This window comes from Knufia obscura, assembly GCF_036327395.1.
Source record: "Knufia obscura strain CCFEE 5817 isolate CBS 148926 chromosome Unknown scaffold_11, whole genome shotgun sequence".
Classification (NCBI taxonomy): Eukaryota; Fungi; Ascomycota; class Eurotiomycetes; order Chaetothyriales; family Trichomeriaceae; genus Knufia; species Knufia obscura.
This window is the reverse complement of record NW_027042697.1, coordinates 173,874-193,896: the sequence shown is the minus strand read 5'-3', so window position 1 is coordinate 193,896 and position 20,023 is coordinate 173,874. Positions and strand designations below refer to the sequence as shown.

At 51.2% G+C, this 20,023-nt stretch overlaps 8 protein-coding genes across 8 annotated transcripts; 3 read left to right on the top strand and 5 right to left on the bottom strand.

Moving 5' to 3' along the window:
* Positions 1 to 130: 130 nt before the first annotated feature.
* Positions 131 to 1,843, bottom strand: cct1 (chaperonin-containing T-complex alpha subunit Cct1; the record flags this gene model as incomplete). Its single annotated transcript, XM_064876763.1, has 1 exon — positions 131 to 1,843. The coding sequence occupies one exon, from the start codon at positions 1,841 to 1,843 to the stop codon at positions 131 to 133; it is 1,713 nt and encodes a 570-aa protein (XP_064727150.1).
* Positions 1,844 to 2,329: 486 nt separating this feature from the next.
* On the top strand, positions 2,330 to 4,090 carry PMZ80_008362 (uncharacterized protein; the record flags this gene model as incomplete). The annotated part of the gene is made up of 1 exon (XM_064876762.1): positions 2,330 to 4,090. One exon carries the CDS (start codon positions 2,330 to 2,332, stop codon positions 4,088 to 4,090), a length of 1,761 nt encoding a protein of 586 aa, XP_064727149.1.
* A 467-nt stretch (positions 4,091 to 4,557) lies between these two features.
* Positions 4,558 to 11,334, top strand: PMZ80_008361 (uncharacterized protein; the record flags this gene model as incomplete). Its single annotated transcript, XM_064876761.1, has 2 exons — positions 4,558 to 4,624; positions 4,826 to 11,334. The coding sequence occupies 2 exons, from the start codon at positions 4,558 to 4,560 to the stop codon at positions 11,332 to 11,334; spliced, it is 6,576 nt and encodes a 2,191-aa protein (XP_064727148.1).
* Positions 11,335 to 13,508: 2,174 nt separating this feature from the next.
* On the bottom strand, positions 13,509 to 14,776 carry PMZ80_008360 (uncharacterized protein; the record flags this gene model as incomplete). Its single annotated transcript, XM_064876760.1, has 2 exons — positions 13,509 to 14,070; positions 14,112 to 14,776. 2 exons carry the CDS (start codon positions 14,774 to 14,776, stop codon positions 13,509 to 13,511), a joined length of 1,227 nt encoding a protein of 408 aa, XP_064727147.1.
* A 498-nt stretch (positions 14,777 to 15,274) lies between these two features.
* On the bottom strand, positions 15,275 to 16,783 carry PMZ80_008359 (uncharacterized protein; the record flags this gene model as incomplete). Its single annotated transcript, XM_064876759.1, has 1 exon — positions 15,275 to 16,783. One exon carries the CDS (start codon positions 16,781 to 16,783, stop codon positions 15,275 to 15,277), a length of 1,509 nt encoding a protein of 502 aa, XP_064727146.1.
* Positions 16,784 to 17,816: 1,033 nt separating this feature from the next.
* Positions 17,817 to 18,235, bottom strand: toa2 (Transcription initiation factor IIA subunit 2; the record flags this gene model as incomplete). Its single annotated transcript, XM_064876758.1, has 2 exons — positions 17,817 to 18,111; positions 18,189 to 18,235. The coding sequence occupies 2 exons, from the start codon at positions 18,233 to 18,235 to the stop codon at positions 17,817 to 17,819; spliced, it is 342 nt and encodes a 113-aa protein (XP_064727145.1).
* Positions 18,236 to 18,357: 122 nt separating this feature from the next.
* Positions 18,358 to 18,895, top strand: PMZ80_008357 (uncharacterized protein; the record flags this gene model as incomplete). Its single annotated transcript, XM_064876757.1, has 2 exons — positions 18,358 to 18,404; positions 18,601 to 18,895. The coding sequence occupies 2 exons, from the start codon at positions 18,358 to 18,360 to the stop codon at positions 18,893 to 18,895; spliced, it is 342 nt and encodes a 113-aa protein (XP_064727144.1).
* Positions 18,896 to 18,987: 92 nt separating this feature from the next.
* On the bottom strand, positions 18,988 to 19,853 carry PMZ80_008356 (uncharacterized protein; the record flags this gene model as incomplete). The annotated part of the gene is made up of 2 exons (XM_064876756.1): positions 18,988 to 19,423; positions 19,474 to 19,853. The coding sequence occupies 2 exons, from the start codon at positions 19,851 to 19,853 to the stop codon at positions 18,988 to 18,990; spliced, it is 816 nt and encodes a 271-aa protein (XP_064727143.1).
* Between the last annotated feature and the right edge of the window lie 170 nt (positions 19,854 to 20,023).

The window sequence follows — 20,023 nt, the reverse complement described above, 5'->3', positions numbered from 1 at the left end:
CTACGTGCTGTGCTGTGCTGTGCTTTTGTATAACCTGCATACTAGTCTATGGGTATCGTTCACTCATGCTCATGTCCATGTCCATTTCTCATCCAGTCAGTGCACTACAGTTCTCTTGTCCCGCCTTAACTTAATGGTCATGCGGATCCTGCTGCGGCTCCGGCGGATCCAACCGAATCATAGTATCAATCCTCATAATACTCACACACGCCTCAACCGCACTCTTCAACTGTCTGATCTTGCTCATGCTCGGCTCTAGTACACCCAACTTCACCATATCTGCTACCTTTCCGTCCTTCAGATTCAGTCCGTATGTCCTGTAGCTTCGTTTTCTGGCGATATCCTTCTCTTTCTCCGGCACGTTTGCGTCGCCCTCTTGTACGCGTTGGGAGAGGGCGTGGCGGATGCGCAGTTGGGCTATTAGTTCGGAGGAGTCGAGGGCTGCGTTTACGGCTAGGGTCTTGGGTACCACGAGGAGAGATTGTGAGAATTCGCCGACGGCGAGTTGTTCGCGCGAGGCGATTGTTAGGGCGTATTCTTCGAGCCACATGTGCAGTGCTGTTTCTACGGCGCCGCCGCCGGGGACGACAGCGCCGGACTCGAGGGTGCGTTTTACGGCGGAGAGGGAGTCGTGGACTGAGCGTTCCATTTCGTCGAGTTGGTAGTCGTTGCTTCCGCGGAGGATTATGCTCGCGCTAGAGAATGACTTTGTGCCCTTGACGAGGATGCATTCGTCGTCTGAGATGCGTTCTTGGACGACTTCTTCCGCGTGGCCGAGGAAGGAGGGCTCGAATTTCTCGTCGCCGTTTAGATCTGAGAGGGTATTGACTAGGGTTGCGCCTGTTGCCTTTGCGATGCGGCGGAGGTCTTCTTTTTTGCAGCGGCGGACGGCCATTGCGCCCTTTTCGATGAAGGCTTTGAGACACATGTCGTCTATGCCTTTTGTGGTTAGGATGACGTTTGCGCCCGAGGACAGGATCATCTTAACGCGATCGAGGACGATGCCTGCTTCGCGTTCGCGGATCTTTTCGAGTTGTTGGGGGTCTTCGACTGTGATTTGGACGCCGAGTTTCATGCGTTCTTTTTGGAGGTTCATGTCTAGGACTGCGATTTTGGCGTCGGTGATGCGGGTTTTCATGGCTTGGGAGGCGACTGTGCAGTTTAGAGCGTAGCCTTTGATTAGTTGGGATTCTGTGGCTGATTTGCCGTGGGCTTTGAGGATGTTGACAGCTTTGACGGGGTATTTGACTTCGTTGGAGCGGGAGGGGTTGATGGATTTGACGGATTGCATTGCGTCGACGACCATGTTTGAGAAGAAGTCGGCGTCTGAGCCGATGACTTTGCTGGACATGGAGGTTTTGGCGATGTTGACGAGGGATTCGCGGCCTAGTTGGTCGACTTTTGTGCTGATGTTTTCTTGCATGTATTTTACTGCTTCTCGTAGGGCTAATCTGTAGCCTGTGATTATGACTGTGGGGTGTATTCTGTTCTTCATGAGCTCGTTTGCTCTTCTGAGGAGTTCGGCTGCTATGAGGACGACGGAGGTTGTGCCGTCTCCTACTTCCTTGTCTTGTTGGTGTGCTAAGTCGACTAGAATCTTGCCGGCTGGGTGCTCAACGTCGAGGAGGGAGAGGATTGTTGCGCCGTCGTTGGTGACAGTCACGTCGCCGATGTCGTCGACCATCATCTTGTCGAGTCCTGAGGGACCGAACGACGTCTTGACGACGTTGCTGATCGCCTGGGTAGCGAGAACGCATGCTTCGCGGACGTCGGAGCCGGAAATCTTTGTGCCGCCCAAAAACAACGTGCCCGCATTGCGCGGTGCCTCAAACATGCTTGCCATGGCTGATCGGTGACGGTAAGTATGTTGAGCTGGGTGTTGGTAGATGTTGTCGTTGGATTTATTCCGAACATAAGGACCATAAATTGTTCCTGGAGTACGCCAGAGTTGTTTGCCTGATTTGCGAGGCCACAACGCTCAGACGGCGGGGCGGGGATGCTGTTGCGCTCCAGTCGCGCCTTCCTCCCCCGTGCTCCTTGTCTGTAACCTAAACAGTGAACTTTTGATGTTCTGGCGTCCTTCAAAGATATCTGGATTTGGGGCTGTAGACTGCTCAGCAGAATTCGAAGCTCAGACAAAATCGATCGAACGCGAAACACACGTGCCACATTTCTGTGTGGGGAAGACCCCCGTTGCCCACTTGAGTCACTCAAAACATTTATTTGTTTCGTGACTAGATACTGTTGCGCCAACTAAAGACTCCATTTCACTATTGAAAGACCTCTTTGATTTCTTTCCCTGCACTAATCTTACTTACTACCAGCCAAAATGTCTACTTCAGAACAGGCCGAGCTGGCAGTGCGGGAAAAGGCCGAAGATGGAGAGGTGTCACAAGAACAGGCCGAGACAAGCAAAGATGTGAAGAAGCAGAAACAGAAAGCTAAGAAAGATAAGCCAGTAGGCAAAGCAGAAGCTAATACCCCGACCTCGAAGATGGGCGGAGGTGGTGCTAAGAAGAAGAAAACCGAAGGGGCAGCTTTGATTGGCATCGATGTCAAGAAAGAGGTTGACTTTCCAGAATGGTATCAGCAAGTCTTGCTCAAGGGCGACATGCTCGATTACTATGATATCTCGGGCTGCTATATCCTCAAGCCGGCATCGCAGTTCATCTGGGATGAGATCCACTCCTGGTTCGATGCCAAGATCAAGAAGATGGGCGTCAAGAACTGCTCGTTTCCTTTGTTTGTGTCTGAGGACGTACTGAACAAGGAGAAGTCGCATATTGAAGGTTTTGCTGCTGAGGTTGCTTGGGTCACTCATGGTGGCAGCACGAAGCTCGAGAAGAAGATTGCCATTCGTCCTACCTCCGAGACTGTCATGTACCCATACTACGCGAAATGGATCCAGAGTTATCGAGATCTTCCCCTGAAATTGAATCAGTGGAACTCGGTTGTCAGATGGGAGTTCAAGCACCCTCAGCCATTCCTGCGAACGAGAGAGTTCCACTGGCAAGAAGGCCACACAGCACATTTGACAAAAGAGGAGGCTGATAAGGAGGTCTTGGAGATCCTTGAGCACTATGCTGGTGTCTACGAGCAACTGCTGGCGGTTCCAGTCATGCGAGGAAGAAAGACAGACAAGGAGAGATTCGCTGGTGGTCTCTACACTACCACTGTCGAAGGCTACATCCCAGCTACTGGCAGAGGTATTCAAGGAGGAACATCTCATTGTCTAGGTCAGAACTTCAGCAAGATGTTCGGAATTACTGTCCAAGATCCAAGCGCTGGTGCGGACGAGAAGAAGGATCCTCTGTATGTCTGGCAGAATTCTTGGGGTCTGTCCACCCGAGTCATCGGTGTCATGGTCATGATTCATGGTGACAACAGAGGTCTCGTCATGCCTCCTCGCATCGCCGAAGTCCAGGTTGTCATTGTCCCTGTGGGTGTGACAGCCAAGATGGCTGAAGAAGACAAGCAGGCGCTTCACAAGGAGATCACTGGTTTGCAAGAGGTTCTAAGGGCTGTCAGTGTACGATGTGAAGCAGACTTCAGAGACGGCTATTCTCCGGGTTACAAGTTCAACGATTGGGAGCTGAAGGGAGTTCCGCTACGTCTCGAGTTCGGCCCAGGTGAGAGCAAGGGTCATTTCGTAACCACTTCGCGAAGAGATCTGCCAAAAGAGGAGAGCAAAGGACAAATCGCTATTACAGAGCTCAACACGGCTGTTCCAGAGCTGCTCGAGAAGATCCAAGCCGACCTCTACGCTCGAGCAGACGACAAGTTCAAAACTCACGTCAAGCACATCACAAATTGGGACGACTTTGTTCCTGCTCTGAACGACAAGAACACATGCCTGATTCCGCATTGCCTGACTGAGGAGTGCGAAGATCAGGTCAAAAATCTCAGCGCACGAAAGGCGGAGGAGCAAAGTGGTGTCCCGCAAGACGAGCGAGCTCCAAGCATGGGCGCCAAGAGCTTGTGTATTCCTTTCGATCAACCAGCGGGTATTGAGAAGGGTGTTACCAAATGCACGAATCCCCAGTGCTCGAGAATGGCTGAAGCATGGTGTCTTTTCGGGCGGTCATATTAAAGGGTGGCATCACTTTGACAGGGAATATACACGATGATTCGAATGGACCGCTGCTGATTCTTGCATCGAGTGCCAACTGTAGCAAAGGTCAATGAGGGTTGAATGATCAAGCGATGGCGCTACTATGCAAGTATACTCATGAAGTAGATGGATGAATTGCTGAGGACTGACGAGAACATGAAGAGATACCCATGACCAAAAATCAAATACTTTCACTTCATTTCCGGCTACTTGAATCGCTGTTTGCGGTAGCCCGTACTTGTAAACAGTGCAAGTCTCGGCCCCATTCAAATTAGTCACGTGCCAAGAAAGAGGCACCACGGCACCTGCCTGTTTGCACTTTTTCAGTACAATGGTCTAAGTGGAGTACCAAATTTCCATGACTCTTCTTCTGTTCGAACACCACACCTGTAATTTTCTAACTTGTGCAGAAACTTCATATTGCGGCATGAGATGCGCAGAAGACTATGGCGAAAAGCCTAGACCAATTGATCGATTTTCTGCTTGAAGAAATTGCTCTGGGTGGTGAACAAGGTAAGTCGATTTTGCTCGTTGTGTCAAAGTGGGCTGTCGGTCGATTTTGCCGAGCATGGCCATGTGGCTCAATTGTCGAAGCGGCCAACACCACAATCTGGTGCACAGTTCGAGTCGCGCACGGAGCACGTCCCATATTTTCTAGCGAAGTCAAACGCCATTTATGGCGATAGCATCGGTTTCTGACATAACATCTTACAGGTATCTTATTTCGAGATGTCGTTGACTACACCAACCAGTTCTACGCTCAGCCCGAGAGCTCACCGGCAGTGTTGTCACCGACTAGGCAGACATCGTCAACTTCCATCGATCGAACCTTCATAGCAAAACTCTGGCGATGGCTTTCTCGACATCAGGATGTATCCGTTGGCCAGGGCAGGGAGTACAACGATCTGACCTTTCAAGAGCTCGAAGCACGATTTCTTGGCATCGTCGACCTCTCAGCAAGCACAGTATCACTACCTAGTCCAGCAGATGGAACAGCTCAAGACCAAACAGACCTTCAACACTCCGTTGCGCCTCAGGCTCGTAGTGATGGACCTCGCTTCAGTGTCAGCTTGGAGCGTATCTACCTCGCTATCTGTGGTCATGGACCCGACGCTACAAAGGTCTTCCCTATGGAATATACGTTGCTCTGTGCAATTGCAGCCACCCGTCAAGACGGCATCCTCCAAGGCGAGCTCGGCAGAAGTACAGGCCAAGACAAGCGTTCAGTGCCTAAAAGAACCGATGCTTTGCAGGCAAAAGGCTACATCGTGAAACGCACTGCCTGGATTGGTGGCCACAAGACGAGCAGACTCATACTGAGACGCTTCACTGAGCGACCAGACCCTGCGAATCTGCACACCAGGGCTGCTTACACTTTAGGAGATCTCGCTCTTCAAGTGTTTAGTGAGCTGAAAGAGAGCTCGTTCACAACTCATGATGATCTTGCTTCAGCGCTGAGCATGACCGACCCTGCGAGAAATCGTGTGCTAACGCAGGTTGTCCGCTTACTAGTGCAGAGAGAGTGCTTGAAGAAGGTTAAAGTCGCCAAGGGACCAGGATCGGGGACAGATGACCTCAAGATCTGTATTCAGATCAATCGAGAGCCTGACGAATCTGACTGGCAAAAGCGTGACGACGACACTCTTGACCTCCATACCTCTGTTGATGATGCCTTAGCCATAGCAAGGCTGGAGCTCACCGAAGTTATTGGCGACGCTGTCGAAGACAACGATGATGCTCCAATATCAAAATTGCCCGGGTCATTGTCATCAGCGCGGCCTTCATGGAATCCGGATCGGCTGCTGTCAAATGTTCTCTTTGATTTGGCCGCTACCGCTGGGCAGGAAGGCATGACCAATGTCATGGCCCGCCGAGCCATCACTGGACTATCTGTCAGACGACCAATCGAATCACTGCTGGTACGATTGTCCCATGGTTCGTTGAAAGCTCAGCCTCCTCAAACTCGTGATCTGTCCTTAGTACGCTCATCGGAGGTGAAAGACTCAATCAGTCGGTTCGTCCATCGCACAGTTGATGAATACCATTCATTGGTACAACAGGGAGAGGCAGATTGGTCAGCTTTGACTGGTGGCCAGGAGCTTGCAAAACAGCTGCAGGTCTCGAACAGCGAGGATGTCATGAGTAATATCGAGAGAGATGAATTTGGATTTGCTAAGAGGTCGCTTCCCAAGAATCAAGTAAACTATGGTCAGGGCGGTCTTGAAGATGTCGCAAGCATGGCAAAGGCTGCGTCGCTTACAGTGAAATCCAACGAGCCAATTCTTGTCGATGACATAGCTGGCAACGTGAGCCTCGTCTGGAAGCCGGACGGTATGGATGATGGCAGGTCGTCCCGGTCTGCGACACCTATCAAACCATTACCAAAGCCTAGGTTACCATCGAAGCTCAAACCACCTCCGAAGGAAAAGCCAAGTCCCAAACCAAAACCACCGCCGAAGGAGAAACCGCCACCAAAGCCGAAGACGCCAACTGGTGAGAGTAACCTGGGCAAGGGGAGAATGCGCAAATTTGCGGAAGGAACGGACAAGTTCTGGCGAGAGATATTTCTCGCCAAGATGATACGGGAGAACCCATCGTATCCTAAGCAAGGAGCAGCCGGCCTGATGAACGATCCGGCTTGCATCGAAATGTTCAAGAACCGGCCACCGGACCTTGATGCCATGGTTGTGAAGGCTCTGGAGCACAATGTCCCTATATTGATCTCCCCCGATACTGTCAGCCAGACCTGGGTGGACCGGATGACCATGTTCTTTGAGAGGACAACACCCGGAGTTTACTTCGCACCCAGTGGCGCGCAGAACTTGTCTCGCCGTCAGGTTAGTTGTATTGTGGTTGTCCGCACGAATCGCTTGAGTTCAGTGGACTTCTCTGATCGAACTGTGCCAGCTCCAGTCTTGTTCCTGGCTTCGAGCGCGGCACACACCCATCGCTACTACCGGATTGATTCCTGGATTGCTGAATGGCAGCGTAAGGAGGCAGAGCAGAGTTTCAAGCAGCCGATCGGACCAAAAGTTGTCAAGGACAAGGAACATGCACCCCAACCACGATCGAAGCCGCGCTTGAAACAGATGGCTAAACCAGAAAATACGACTGAAACGCAGCCTCCATCTACCCCGGATCCATTTGTCGAGCGTATAGTTCCTATGAAGATAGCACTTCCACGTGGAACCGCGCCACAGAAAGGAACCTTCTCTGAATTTGTGCTTCCAGCAACACCATTACCACAAGTCGTTGCAGCAGATCCCCAAACGCGACGACCATCTTCGAGCAGAAGTATTCATATGGAAGAAGATTCCGATGCTACTGCTTCAGATCCTGAAATGTCTAACAGGATGCTCCTGTCTGGCGCCGAGAAGGGAGGCCGTGGCAGCATTGACGTGCAGTCGTCACGGTCTTCTGCACCCCGGTCCGAGGTCGCAGATAGCCCAGTCTCTGTATGGGGTCTGCCGGAACGTAGGTGGTCTTACAATGCTTCAACAGAACCGGATGCGCACGGAACACCCACCAGCTCTGATGATCATACAAGCTTCGTTACGAGGACAGTGTCTCAATCTGTCAACAAACGACCTCTTCAAGTGACACACGCTCACCCTTTGCTCACTCATAACCCCTTCCGTGGAAGCAGCGAACAAAGGAATAGCACGTCCATGAGAACAGATAGTTCCGAGAGTCCACGACAGGGACCATCTTTGGCGTCTGATGGTTCTGGACTTGCTGAGAAGACCTCGCCTCCAGCACCCGTCAACGACAACCTTGGACCATTGCATCCAGAGCTGTTTGTAGCCCCTCCTACGGAGAGTGTAGGCCCTAGCGCAGAAGCTAGGCCACCTTCACCCAAGGAAGTGCCTCCTTCGCCATTGCCGCGACCAAGCTTGAGCGCTCGCGCTAGCTCCCCCGCACCAGATAGAGTCTCTCAAGCTGCGGACGGTGATCTTCTTGATGTGAGCGTCCTGAAGCAGCCTGCAAAACAAGAGCAGGAAGCAGTGGCCGTCGAGGCAGCAGATGATGCTATAGCCTCTAATGCTGGCGAGTCGGCAGCCACGAATGTCTCAGCTATTACCACAAGCGCCTCAAGAACAACGCCTGACCCATCAAGTGGGCCTCAAATCCCGCCCCGAAATGACGCTCCCACCGACACTACACTGACTCCGGTTGACCCTGCAGCCACGATGTTCCCTGCGCACGAGGCCGAAGATGGGATGACAACTCTACCAATTGAAAAACCCAAGGCAAAGAGCAAAGTGACTTCGAAAGCATCTGAGCTACTTGCTGCAAAGACATTTGAGAGTAGAAAAGCGACCAAGCATTACCAACGCTTTATCTTGGAGCTTCTGAAAATGTGTGGTAGTGTGCTACCCTATGGCAAAGGTGGCCCATCTATGCTGAAGCGTGCCATGAAAGCCAAGTGTATCGAGGCAGGTATGGACAACAGCCCGAGTAACAAGCATACGAAATCGTGTGTCAACCAGCTCACCCAAGGTGGTAGAGCCAAGCTCATGCACTTTGCCTTTCAGAAAAATGGTCTCAATCATACCAAAACAGTTCTGGCACTGCCACATGTTCTGCCGACAGATGGGCCATTCATGGTTATGCAGGGGAAGATTAGTTCAATGCCGGTCGAAGAAGATTATGTTCCGCCTGAAATGGAGGCGGAAGCCGATCGCACACCGTCAGATGTGATCAGGAGAGAATTGAGCAGTGAACCGGAAGCCCCTGCTATCTCGACGCCACAACGCAAGAAAAAGCAGCCGCAACCGCGACAGAGACGAGAAAGCTTCACTCCAAATACTGCTCGTGCTATGAGCCTCTCGCCTCCAGTTCCGGAGCCTTCGCCCAATGTAGGCTTCTTGACGTTGAAAGTGCCGAAGATTGCAGCCATCAAGACCCAAAGCACCTTTACCACAAAATACTTTGAGCTACCTGCTGAGCCACTACAATTCAATACGGATGCGAATGCGATCGCTTCGCAAACGGCTGAACCTACTCCAGCATCTCAACGACGGACTGGTATCAGAATTCCTCGAAACACAAAGTTCAACCCCCAGACCCGCAAGATTCAGTGGCGGGTTCCGAAGACGACTGCACTTCCGAAGAGTCTGAAAGCGATCTTGTCACAAGACCGCCGCACTGATGCCGAAGCAGCGCAAGAAGATCACGCCCTTTCTGCTTTCGAGCGAGACGTCGAGTTCGTTGCAACGTGGGAGCAGAAGAAGTACGATGACTTACAGGAGCAAAAACCTGGAACGTGGAACTTCATCAATCACTTTACGCCCAAGAATGACTTCACACGTGTGCCACGTGAGGGCGAACTAGGTTTCCGAATGATTCAATTCAGGGGTGATCGAGAAGACGCAGCTGATCACGAGGAGATCGAGACAGAATTGCCCGAGGCCATCTCATGGGACGTATTTGCGCAGATATCTGCAACTACGAAGTCCAAACAGAAGAAGGCCACAGCAGCCAGCGAGAAGCGCAAGCGGAAACTGGATGATATTGACGGTGTAGATGGTGATCACCAAGAATCTGACTTCGGTGCGTCTGAGGCAGAAAACCCGAGACCTAAACGTGCTCGCCGACAGCCAAAGACACCCAGGATCGGCAAGAAGCGTAAAGCCGGCACCGATGCTGATGCACGCAGACGGAAGCATGCACGTCTCGAGCCGAGAGGAGTCGGGATGAGGCATATCCCAAAAGATCAGGCTCATCGACTTGGCATTGTCTTTGCACTGGTCAAAGTGCTCGCGGGTGGGCTCGATCGATACCTCGACTTCAAACTCGTGGCTCGTCTTGTCCCAGAAGAAAGCGAATCTGTGTTGAAGGAGAGATGGAGTGTGTTATCAACGAGATACAATCACGACGTCGACGCTCTCATAGAAGACGTGCAGATCAAATATCTAGATGCCCTCGCTGACGATAGGGTTCCATCTGTCAACTTCGACAACCTCGAAAGCACGGATTGGGAAGGTATTCTGGCATGGGCGAGTGCAAACGTCAACACTAAAAACAAGGACTTGTTCCGGGAGATACCGCCGACTCGAGAAGAGCTCTTGACGCTGAACAAGGTTGAGGTTGAAGAACCGCCACCGCTTCGGAACCTGTACAATGCGTCTCTCAATTATGGACACGGTATGAGGGAAGAAGCATGGTGCTCGGTTGTACTTGGGACAGTTCCCAAGCCTCTTCCAAAACCAGATGGCGATAGCATCGAACCTCAATTCACCCACGAAGACGGTGAGAAAGACAGTGCACTTGCGAGAGCTCGGTCGTGGGTTATTGCAGCTATTCTGACGCCTGAGCTGAGATTCAACCCTGCTTACGCACATCAGAAACTGCTCAAGCTAGCGGACAATCCAAGAGCGGTCGATACGTTGCTCGAAATCACAATGAAAAAGTTGCAGGCCGACCGTATCGTCATCGATAGTAGGAACGGCGAGTCGATGATCCTGCCTGGTGGTTCGATATTGTCTGGCACTCACGGATGGAAGGTGTGCAGCAAGTATTTCGATAAATTCGAGTCCAACAGATACATCACAGCAACCATGTTGAGAGGCGCTGCTAAGTACAAGCTCGAAGTGCTTGATACAGCATTTGCTCGTGGTGAGACCATTCTTCTACAAAAAGAGCCAGATGTGGAAGATGGTGAGATGATGGCCATTTTCAATCTTGTCAGCATGGGCATGTTACAGATAAAACCTGGCAACGATGTACCTGCTTCACGTTATGGGCTGGATTGGGAGGATCAGGGATACAAAACAAAGAGCATGGATAAGAACATACTTTCCTTTTCAACTATTCTGCAGCCAACGTCGACATATCTCGGAGCTGACCCTGTCTCAACAACTCGAGGATCGGTACCCATCCCTCGAGGCGGCATAGATCAGCCAGACGACCTTGGTCTGATCCCTGCTTGGTTTGACATCAACCTCGATTTTCAACCATATATTTGGGAATTACTCGTCGGCGCTGTCATTGGCATCATTTCTGTTCGGCCTGGGGTCTCAAGCATCGAGATCATACGGACGCTCAGTTGGACACTGTCACAGTACGACCTGGATCTGGTACTTCAATTTCTACGCGACTGTACATTAATTCAAAAGACATATAATGGATGGGAAACGACTGAATGGTGGTGGCTTGCTTTAGGGTCTGGTTATAGCGATGGCGTTCAATGGAAAGTTGCAAATGGGATTTCAGAGATGTGAATAAGACATCATGAGGCGTGAGGAAAATTGTACAGCGGTGTACCAAAAGCATATGGGCGGAGTTTTGTGTCTTGTTCTTCGAAGCAGGCCGGAAAAAGTGCTTTGAAATTGTATGCATATAGATGAGAGATACCCTTGCATTGGGCGGCCTTTGTGACTAAATTTCAAGCAATCTTTGAGTTCACACGGACATGGTCTGCTGATGATCTACAATTCCGCCGTTGCTGGTACACTCGTATCTCGAAGGTGCAGCCTCAAAGACGCAGCTCACGTGATAAGGGCTTCGTGACACAGGCAGGGCGACCACCCAGATGCTCTGGCGCAACAATGTTTATGGACGAGGTAGGAGGGTGAAACCAGTTGACAGGTATCAATTGTAGTACAGGCAAGTGCCATTCTCGCGGTCACGTCACGGTGATGTCTTCAGAAAATTTCACGCGAGGATGACTTGCCTAGCTCGTGCAACATTGACCACCGATATAGCCTGACAACTAAGACCGCAGCCTGGAAACAGCGATGGTCTTGACATAAAAGCTGGCTCCTTCAACGAGCGGTGAGCGTTCCATGACCGTGGAACAGAGCCAGGACATGTATTGACCAACGCCAGCCGGTCAGAGCCAGAACTATTCCATGTCACACATCGTGAAGCACCTCGAGACTTCCACGAGACCAACGGCAAAGACTTGCTCCAGCGGCAGCATTTCGACGACACGAACGGAGTCTATGAATATCGCACGTCGTTGGGTGATGTCTGTGCTAACTTCCGATCTCGGCTGCCCGGAAAGTTTTCCCACAAGGCAACGCAAGGGATAGAGCCAATCCTCGTATCCACGAAATGAGATGTACCTTGCAGAACAAGTGTTGCGTTGCCATGTGTCTCAACCTCGAGCGAGCTGCATTGCATGGCAAGTTGTGTTACCATTGAAGCATTAGAATACTCTTCCTCTAACCAAAATACCAGAAACCACGACGGAAGCAATGCACAGCACGAACACCCATGAACAGTCCAACATGAACCACAATCATACCCTCTTTCCAGAACAATATGCGTTTCCAGGGTCTCGATTGCGCATATACCAAATCTCGCATGTCACTCAGCGGATTACCTGGTATGATGTAGCCTCACTACCCCTTCAAGCCACAAGCTCAATCTCACGTTGACCAGGCAGATACCAGGTCTGTGCCCCTCCACTCCTCTTCACTTCAAAAATTTTGAGCTTCGCGTCACGCGTCTTTCTCGTGTTGCTTGCTTGCTATCTTCATCCATCAATTGTCCTCTTCTCAAACTTTGAACCTGGAAACTTCGTGGTTGCGCTCAGGATGGATGTTTGGTTTGTCACTCGTTTTGGGTCCCACTGAACATATCACCTGCGGCTAAAGGCTGTCATCACTTTCGTTGATTCTCGTGCTGTCACAGATACAGCTGTCGCTCGCTCGCTCATACGCAACCGCTGGACATCGACTTTAACCCTTCCATACCACGAAAACAACCAAGTCATTCACTCGCTATGACCCAACTGAACACCTTCCTTCACTCGACCCATCAAGTCCTCCCACACTCGTTGATGCCAACCTCCCTCACCCACCTCAAAGACAAACTCCAGCTCTCCCAACAACAAATCATGCTCAAAGTCAAACAAAGCTCACAATGGCTGAGAACAAAATTCAAGCGTGGGAAGGAAACAGAGCATTCATCCCCAAGATGTATCTCCATCGTGAGTGTCACACCACTCTAATCCCGCTGTTGCAATCAATGTCCAATCCAGTTAACAATAAGACACGCAGGGCTCCCCAACCAACTTCCGCCGCGCGGACGTCACCCTCGGCACAGACTGCGAGGGCCAACCCGTGCTAGTCGAGCAAGCGCGGGAAGACGCGAAGTCGCTTTTTCATGCTAGTCAGTCGCCCGCTGCGGAGCGCCATGTGAAGCAGAAGAATGGTGGAGGAGATTTTTGAGCATGAACAGGATCGAGTTTCGGCGGGACAGGAGGGCTCTTGTTGGGCAGGATAGACAGCAGAGCAGATGCTTGAACTGCACTGGATACTTACTTAAAAGGCAACATACCAAATTATGTGGATATAATCATGCCATTCGCTCATTTCTTCATTATCCACACGAAGACATTCGTTCATCCATTCGTTGCTTCGTCATTCACTTATGTTCAAATTAATGCTCACACAAGGAATATCGGTATCTCATCATATCTCGAGCTGCGGTCTTTCTTCCCTTTACTCTTGTCCTCGCGCTTTATTCGTGGCTTTTCTGGTGGAGATGGTCTCTGCGATGCTCGTGTCTGCGTTTGTGCCTGAGTCTGATCAAAGGTATCCTCACCGAAGTCGTCTAGGCTGTCAATGAAGCTCTTGTATTTCTTTGCGGCAGTTTTGGAGGGCTTGGGTCCAGCTCTGCTCTTGTCCTTGGCTGACTCTTCCTTTTTGACAAGCTTCGGCTCGGGTAAGCGATATTTCTCTTTCGCAGGTCTCGAGGGTGCAGGCATTTCTCTGAATGTAGCTTTCTTCTCCTCTGTGATGCTCGGTCGCGTGCTCGAACTCGTTGCTCCGGACCCACTGATTCTCCTACTCGCATCTGCCTCAGTTGCAGCTCTCGCAACCCCATTCGCACCACCGTCAGATCTCCCTCCTTCTACAGTCATCCCATGCCCCCTCCTACGATGGTCCACAACTCCACCCTCATCCGTTCCAGTTCCATCCCCAGCCGGTCCAAACCCCTGCGCCGCCCTCGTAGCCCCACGTATCCCCTCCAACCCCTTCAAACTCACCCTCCCCCCGAATCATACCTCATCAACGGCGCCAAACTCGTTCCCGCCCACGGATCTCTGACCTTCTCCTCCTCCTTCTCAACCTCCCCTTCCTCGTCCTCAACATCACTACTCACGAGTAACCCACCCGCACCCGCACCCATCACTTTCCCTATTCCCCTCCCCTGCCGTTCCTCCAACTCCTTCCTCTCAAGTCTCCCCCTCACCGCCCTCGTCGCGTTCTCCGGCACACGCACATGTACATCTCCCGCTGCTCTCTTCCTCTCCCTTGCAACCTTAAGTTGCCGCTTATATTCAGCGTGGTGTAAATGAGCTGTGAACTGCTGCGCTGTGCTGTAGAATTCGTCCTCGACGAGCATGTAGGCGTCGTCGCCGTCTAGACCTTGTATCATGGGAGTGACATCTGGTGGGCCTGGAGGGGGCGGGGAGCTGGAGAGGTTGCGGGTGCGATTGTCGCGTGGTTTGGGTTTGCGTGGGCTAGGGGTGGGTGTGGGTGTTGATGTCGCATTGTCGGAGTTGAAGCGGCTGGTTGTTTGGCCGGGTTTCGCGGGTGATTTCGATTTCGACGTCGGCGTCTCAGTTTTGATGCGCTTTTGTGGTCGTGGTGTTGGTTCTACTGTTGTAGATGTTGGTGCACCTGCTGCCCAGGGCAGTTTGCGCGCCATGGTCGAGATCAGGGTGGATGGTAGGCTAGAAGTAGCCTTTGGGGTTTATGATGGTTGGATATATGCATAGTCAGGCGCGCGGCGCGTTGGATTGCGGTTGTGTTTGTGCAGGCGGATGTGACACTTCGCGGTGGTCGTGCCTGATAGGTATGAATTGATGCCGTTGAAGTTCGCGATCGTGATTGTACTAGATAGACTACGGCTGCGATGGTGGGCCAGAAGCGAAAAGGAGTTCACGGCAGCGAGGGCAAAAAAAAGCAGAGTTCGTCACGTTTCTTTATTTGATTCTTGCTGGTTCTATTCATTGATTCGTTTATTGGAACCTAGTCTCCGCGGCATTGGTGCTCAAAGTAACCGAATATTGTCCAGCTTGAGGTGGAATACCACCCACCACTCTCTATCTGCTATCCGTTCATGGATGGTTGAGTAACAACAACAGACGCCTGCAATGCCGCTCGAAGTACACACATTCTCATCATTCATATTGTGCTCAACTCATTAATTTGGGTAGTTCTTCACATGAACACTCTTCGTCTTGACGAACTGCTCGAACCCGAAGCGACTCAAGGTTACGCCCTTACCACTGTCCTTCCATCCAGTCCATGCTAGATCCGGGCTCGGATAATCGGCTCGATTGACAAAGACCGTGCCTGCCTCGATATGTTGAATCAACTCCTCGCCTTTTGCTGTATCTTTGGTCCAGACCGATGCAGTCAAGCCGAACTGGCTATCATTCATCAGGGCGATTGCCTCCTCGTCCGAGCTGATCATTTGCACGGGTAGAACAGGACCAAACGTCTCCTCTGTCATAACATCCATCTTATGCGAGACATTCGAGAGCAACACAGGCGCAGCATAATTCCCAGCCGGATCCAGGTTGGCAAAAGTCGTGTTTGCTGGTGTTTCGTCCTTTGCGCCCTTTTTGACTGCATCTTCCACCTGCTTGAGTATCATATCTTTCGCCCTCTTGCTCACCACTGGGCCAATCTGAGTATCCTTCTTCGATGGGTCACCAACTCGATAGGCTTCAAGCACCTTCTTGCATTGCTCCACGAACTGATCGTACACCTTCTCGTGGACGTACACTCTCTCTATTGCACAGCAACTCTGCCCACTGTTGAAGATGGCTCCATCCACGATCTCTTCCGCAGCCCACCTAATGCCTTTCTCGTCGCCAGCAAAATCCTCTCTTACGTATGCAGGATCTTTGCCACCAAGTTCCAGGCCAACACCACATCGGATACCTCTGCCACCCTCAATAACAAGCTTTTGCACAGCCTGTCCACCAGCTACAGATCCAGTAAAGCACACATGATCCACTTCCTCACTCTGCACAAGCGGCTTCAGATCCTCCACCTTGCCGACATGGACATACTGCACCACACCCTTTGGCAAGCCCGCCTCTTCAAGCATACTGACCACATGCTCCGCAATCGTAGGCGTCTGCGGACTCGGCTTGAGTATGACTGCGTTACCTGCCAACAGCGCAGGAATCAGACTGTTCACCAAGATCAGGTAAGGATAATTCCAAGCAAAGATAACCAGTATCACGCCCAGTGGCTGCGATCGTTGCAGATACCGCTTGAAGCCAGATTCTACTTCTCCTAGCACGGGTATATTATCTGAGAGAACTTCTGGGGCTATGTTGACGAGATATTGCGCTCTCTTGATAGCTGTCTTGACCTCAACTGGAGCGTATGAGATCGGTCGTCCCATTTGCTCGGTGAGTTCGGACGCGAGTTCATCGGTGCGATCGGTGAGGAGGGTGAGGAACTTTTGAAGGATGGATACACGTGACTGAAGGGTTGGGTGGGATTCTCGGAAGGACTTGTAGGCATCTCGTGCGGTTTTGGGTAGTTGTGAGATTTGGGAGGATGTTGCTGAGGAGCGTGTAAGGATTGGCTTGTTTGTCGAGGGCGAGATTGTGGTTATCGTTGCGGAGGAGGAGGATGTGCTGCTGGTTGTGTCGCCGCTGGTGGGCTGGGTTGAGGTTTTGTCGTGTGTCATGGTGTGATATGCTGGACTGTTTTCTCGTACACGACAGGTTGAAATGGTGTACTGGTATATGAGACAACTGCAGGGCTCAAAATAACACGGTAAAGCGAAAGCGCAAAATAATGTGGCATGGCATTGATGTCACTTCGAGCGGTCATGTCCTATCAGACTAGCCTCACCTGGATATCGGCTACATATCCTTTTGCGGTAAGGTGCTCTTTCCTCGTCCAGGTCATCGTGTACGAATGCACTGTAGTTAATCATGAGATACTAGTAGTAAAAGCAACCCACAAGCCTCGTCCCACGTTGCACACCGGAACTGGCTGTCGTGAATCGATAACGAACCCACCTACAGAAACGCCTCTGCTTCGTTCTGGCATGCCAGTGTAGTTGCGAGGCAGAAAACAAGAGCTTTGCTGACGGACACCAAACCGGGGCTGACGACACCCTACACATTCTCAGCGATCGATAACACCGTTAGCCGTAGACCAGAATGATTTCTCTTATTGTTAAGATATGCTAGATATGCTAGCTATTATCCATCCCAAGCACGGATTGCTTGTTCCACCGCGTGGCTTCCTTGGCTTTCCTATGGTCCCGTAGGATCATTCCAATGCTCCAGCTTGAGCTCTTGATCGAACAAGTGCTCGGTCTTAGGGGTTTACTCCTGCTCGATGCGCTGCTCCAGCGGGTTTCCAAAGCCATACTTATGCTCTGCTTCGATATCCTGCTCTGTCTTCCGGCTGGGATATTCAGATTGTACCGTGTTGATATTCGAGAGTATTTTAATCTCATGCTCAAGCCCTGGTTCCCGAACTCCATTCCCGATCTTTCTGAGCTAGGCGTACAGCTCACAGGGGTTGTTCGGCGACGTCTGAGGAGAGGACGGCTCCTAGCAACTGTCCCCCACATCAACAATGGTTTGCATGACCGTAGATTTTTCTTGCAGCATGTTGCGTATTCCTGATAAGGCTCGGACTGTACTTGTTGGAAAAGAGCCACATGACTCTGCGAGGAGTCGAGCTCTGGCTGGGATTTGAGACTTTCAGACTTCACCTGGTCTCTTCGAGTTACAGCTGACAATCTTGACTTTTTCCGCAGTGAATTCAGAACTAGTATCAGTCTTGAACTTGACGTCTTTCACCAAAAAGGTCCAGACATCGTCGCAAAATCGGTAGGTCTCGAGATGGCCCTTGAACGTAAGTCGAGCCTTAACCTTCTCCGCAAGGACATCGGAAATCGTCTTGTCGAAATTGCTGAGGATCTTCATGGCAAGTTGTGGTTCAATTCGACCATCGTTGATTAGCTCGTCTATTGTGTCTATTAAGCAGTCGCCGATTCTGTGGCCGATAGTGTTAGCATTGCATGTGAGCGTGCGCGGTCTCATTGAACTTCTATGACTCTCAGCAGGACTTACGTGCTGCCTCGGTACAGTTCATAGTACTGAGCTGGCTGCGCAGCCATGATCACGACCGATATGTAACTCTCGGAATGGTATGGGTGCAGGTATCAGGAGAGTGTGCGATATCCGTGGGATTGGCTGAAGGATATTGACACACGAAAGCAGGTAGGCAACAGTTCATACAATGGAGATGAGAGGGAAGCAGATGAATGCCGCAGGCAGCCACGGCACGTGAGCGCGCGGTCACGGATTACTGAGCCGGCACTACTCCGTAAGCTAAGCTACGTCACTAGAAAGCTGAATGAAATCGTCGAACTCTCGAACGTACTTTTGTGTATTCTATTGTTCCCACTTGAATAAGTTAAGGACCTACGATCAAATTATTCTTCGTCGACATGAACAGAACAGCACTACGGACGATAAATAGCCTGGGCAGGCCAAACATCTCCCTGCGCCCCGAAAGATGGCTCCACAACTCTCGTCGGCAGCTCTCTGACCAACGCCCATCAGAACCCAAATCGAACCAGAAGGATGAACCTGGCAAAAGCTCAGAAGGTGCCAGCAAGAAGCCCAAGAAGACACAAGCACAGCTAGATCAAGAGTTGCAGGCAGCCATGGAAGGGCATTCGGGTGACGGTGGTATGGCAGGAGCTGAGCTGGAAGGCGGCAAAGCTGTGTCCATGAAACGTGGTGTCCGTGATAACATGTTCCGGTACATCTGATGGATCTTCCGATGATGCGACACCGCCGAACCTCACCTTCGGGAATGGACGACCGATGCACTTTAGTCACCACAGTGCGAACAAAGGCAGACTTATATTTGCTCGCTATCACCCTCATAGAGCTTCTCAATATCCCTGACAAGATCTGCCACGTCGCTTCCTCTTGGGCAGTCATACCATTTCCCACCATCACGTATACATCGCACATCACCTGCGAGACGGACTGTGCAGCTCTTGGTCACATTGTTGTCTTGGCTCCTCAGTACGCTGTTGCGCAGCAGCTCCGATCCATGTCCTTCTTCACTGATACACTTGTTCACTCTTTCGAAGTCGACACCATGCTCGAGGGCGCAGGATTGGACGAATTCTCGGTCGGGTATCTGGGAGTAGTTGGATGTCATGCAGTTTGCGAAGCCTAGATAGAGCTTTGGATCAGGGTAGATTCGAGCAGCGCACAGCTCAATCATGTCGCCCAAACATTCTGATGGCCCATGCATGCACGCCACTGCATCGGACTTGTCGTCGACCCTAAGAAATTTCAGTATTAACACTCTTCCTCACTGTCGCGCAAACCCTACCTTCCAATGTATGACATTCTGAAGTCCACTTTGTCGCTGACCTGTTCCATGGCCGGTACCACCAGCTGCTGTAGACAGTCCCGAGCATCGGGACATTTTGACATGATGTGCGCTTCGAGCGCTACTTTTTTCGTATCCGTGACATCTTGCATATATTCTGAGGTCCTCCCCAACTCTTTTGAAGGATCGTATCGGCCATGACAGACGAACGCAGATCGGAAGAGCAACAACAGCGCGGATGTGAGTAGAACTGCAGGCACGAAGTGTCCGATTGCTCGATGTTTAAGTGAGGGTTTCGACCTTCGAACTTGGCTTTCTGCAGCTGCTACATCGATAGGATGTTTTTCGTTGGCGATGGGAGAGTAAGTGTACGGCGCCATAATGATTGTGCGATGGATGTGTAGTCAATTCGTTGATTTGACTATGCGTATGGTTGATGCTGGATGAACAGCCTGGGAGCAGCATCATACTGTAGGCGTGCCGGATCCATCAAGGGCTAGCGCTAGCGCCACTGTTAAAGGCCTGGCAGCCTGGATGCAACAGCACCTTT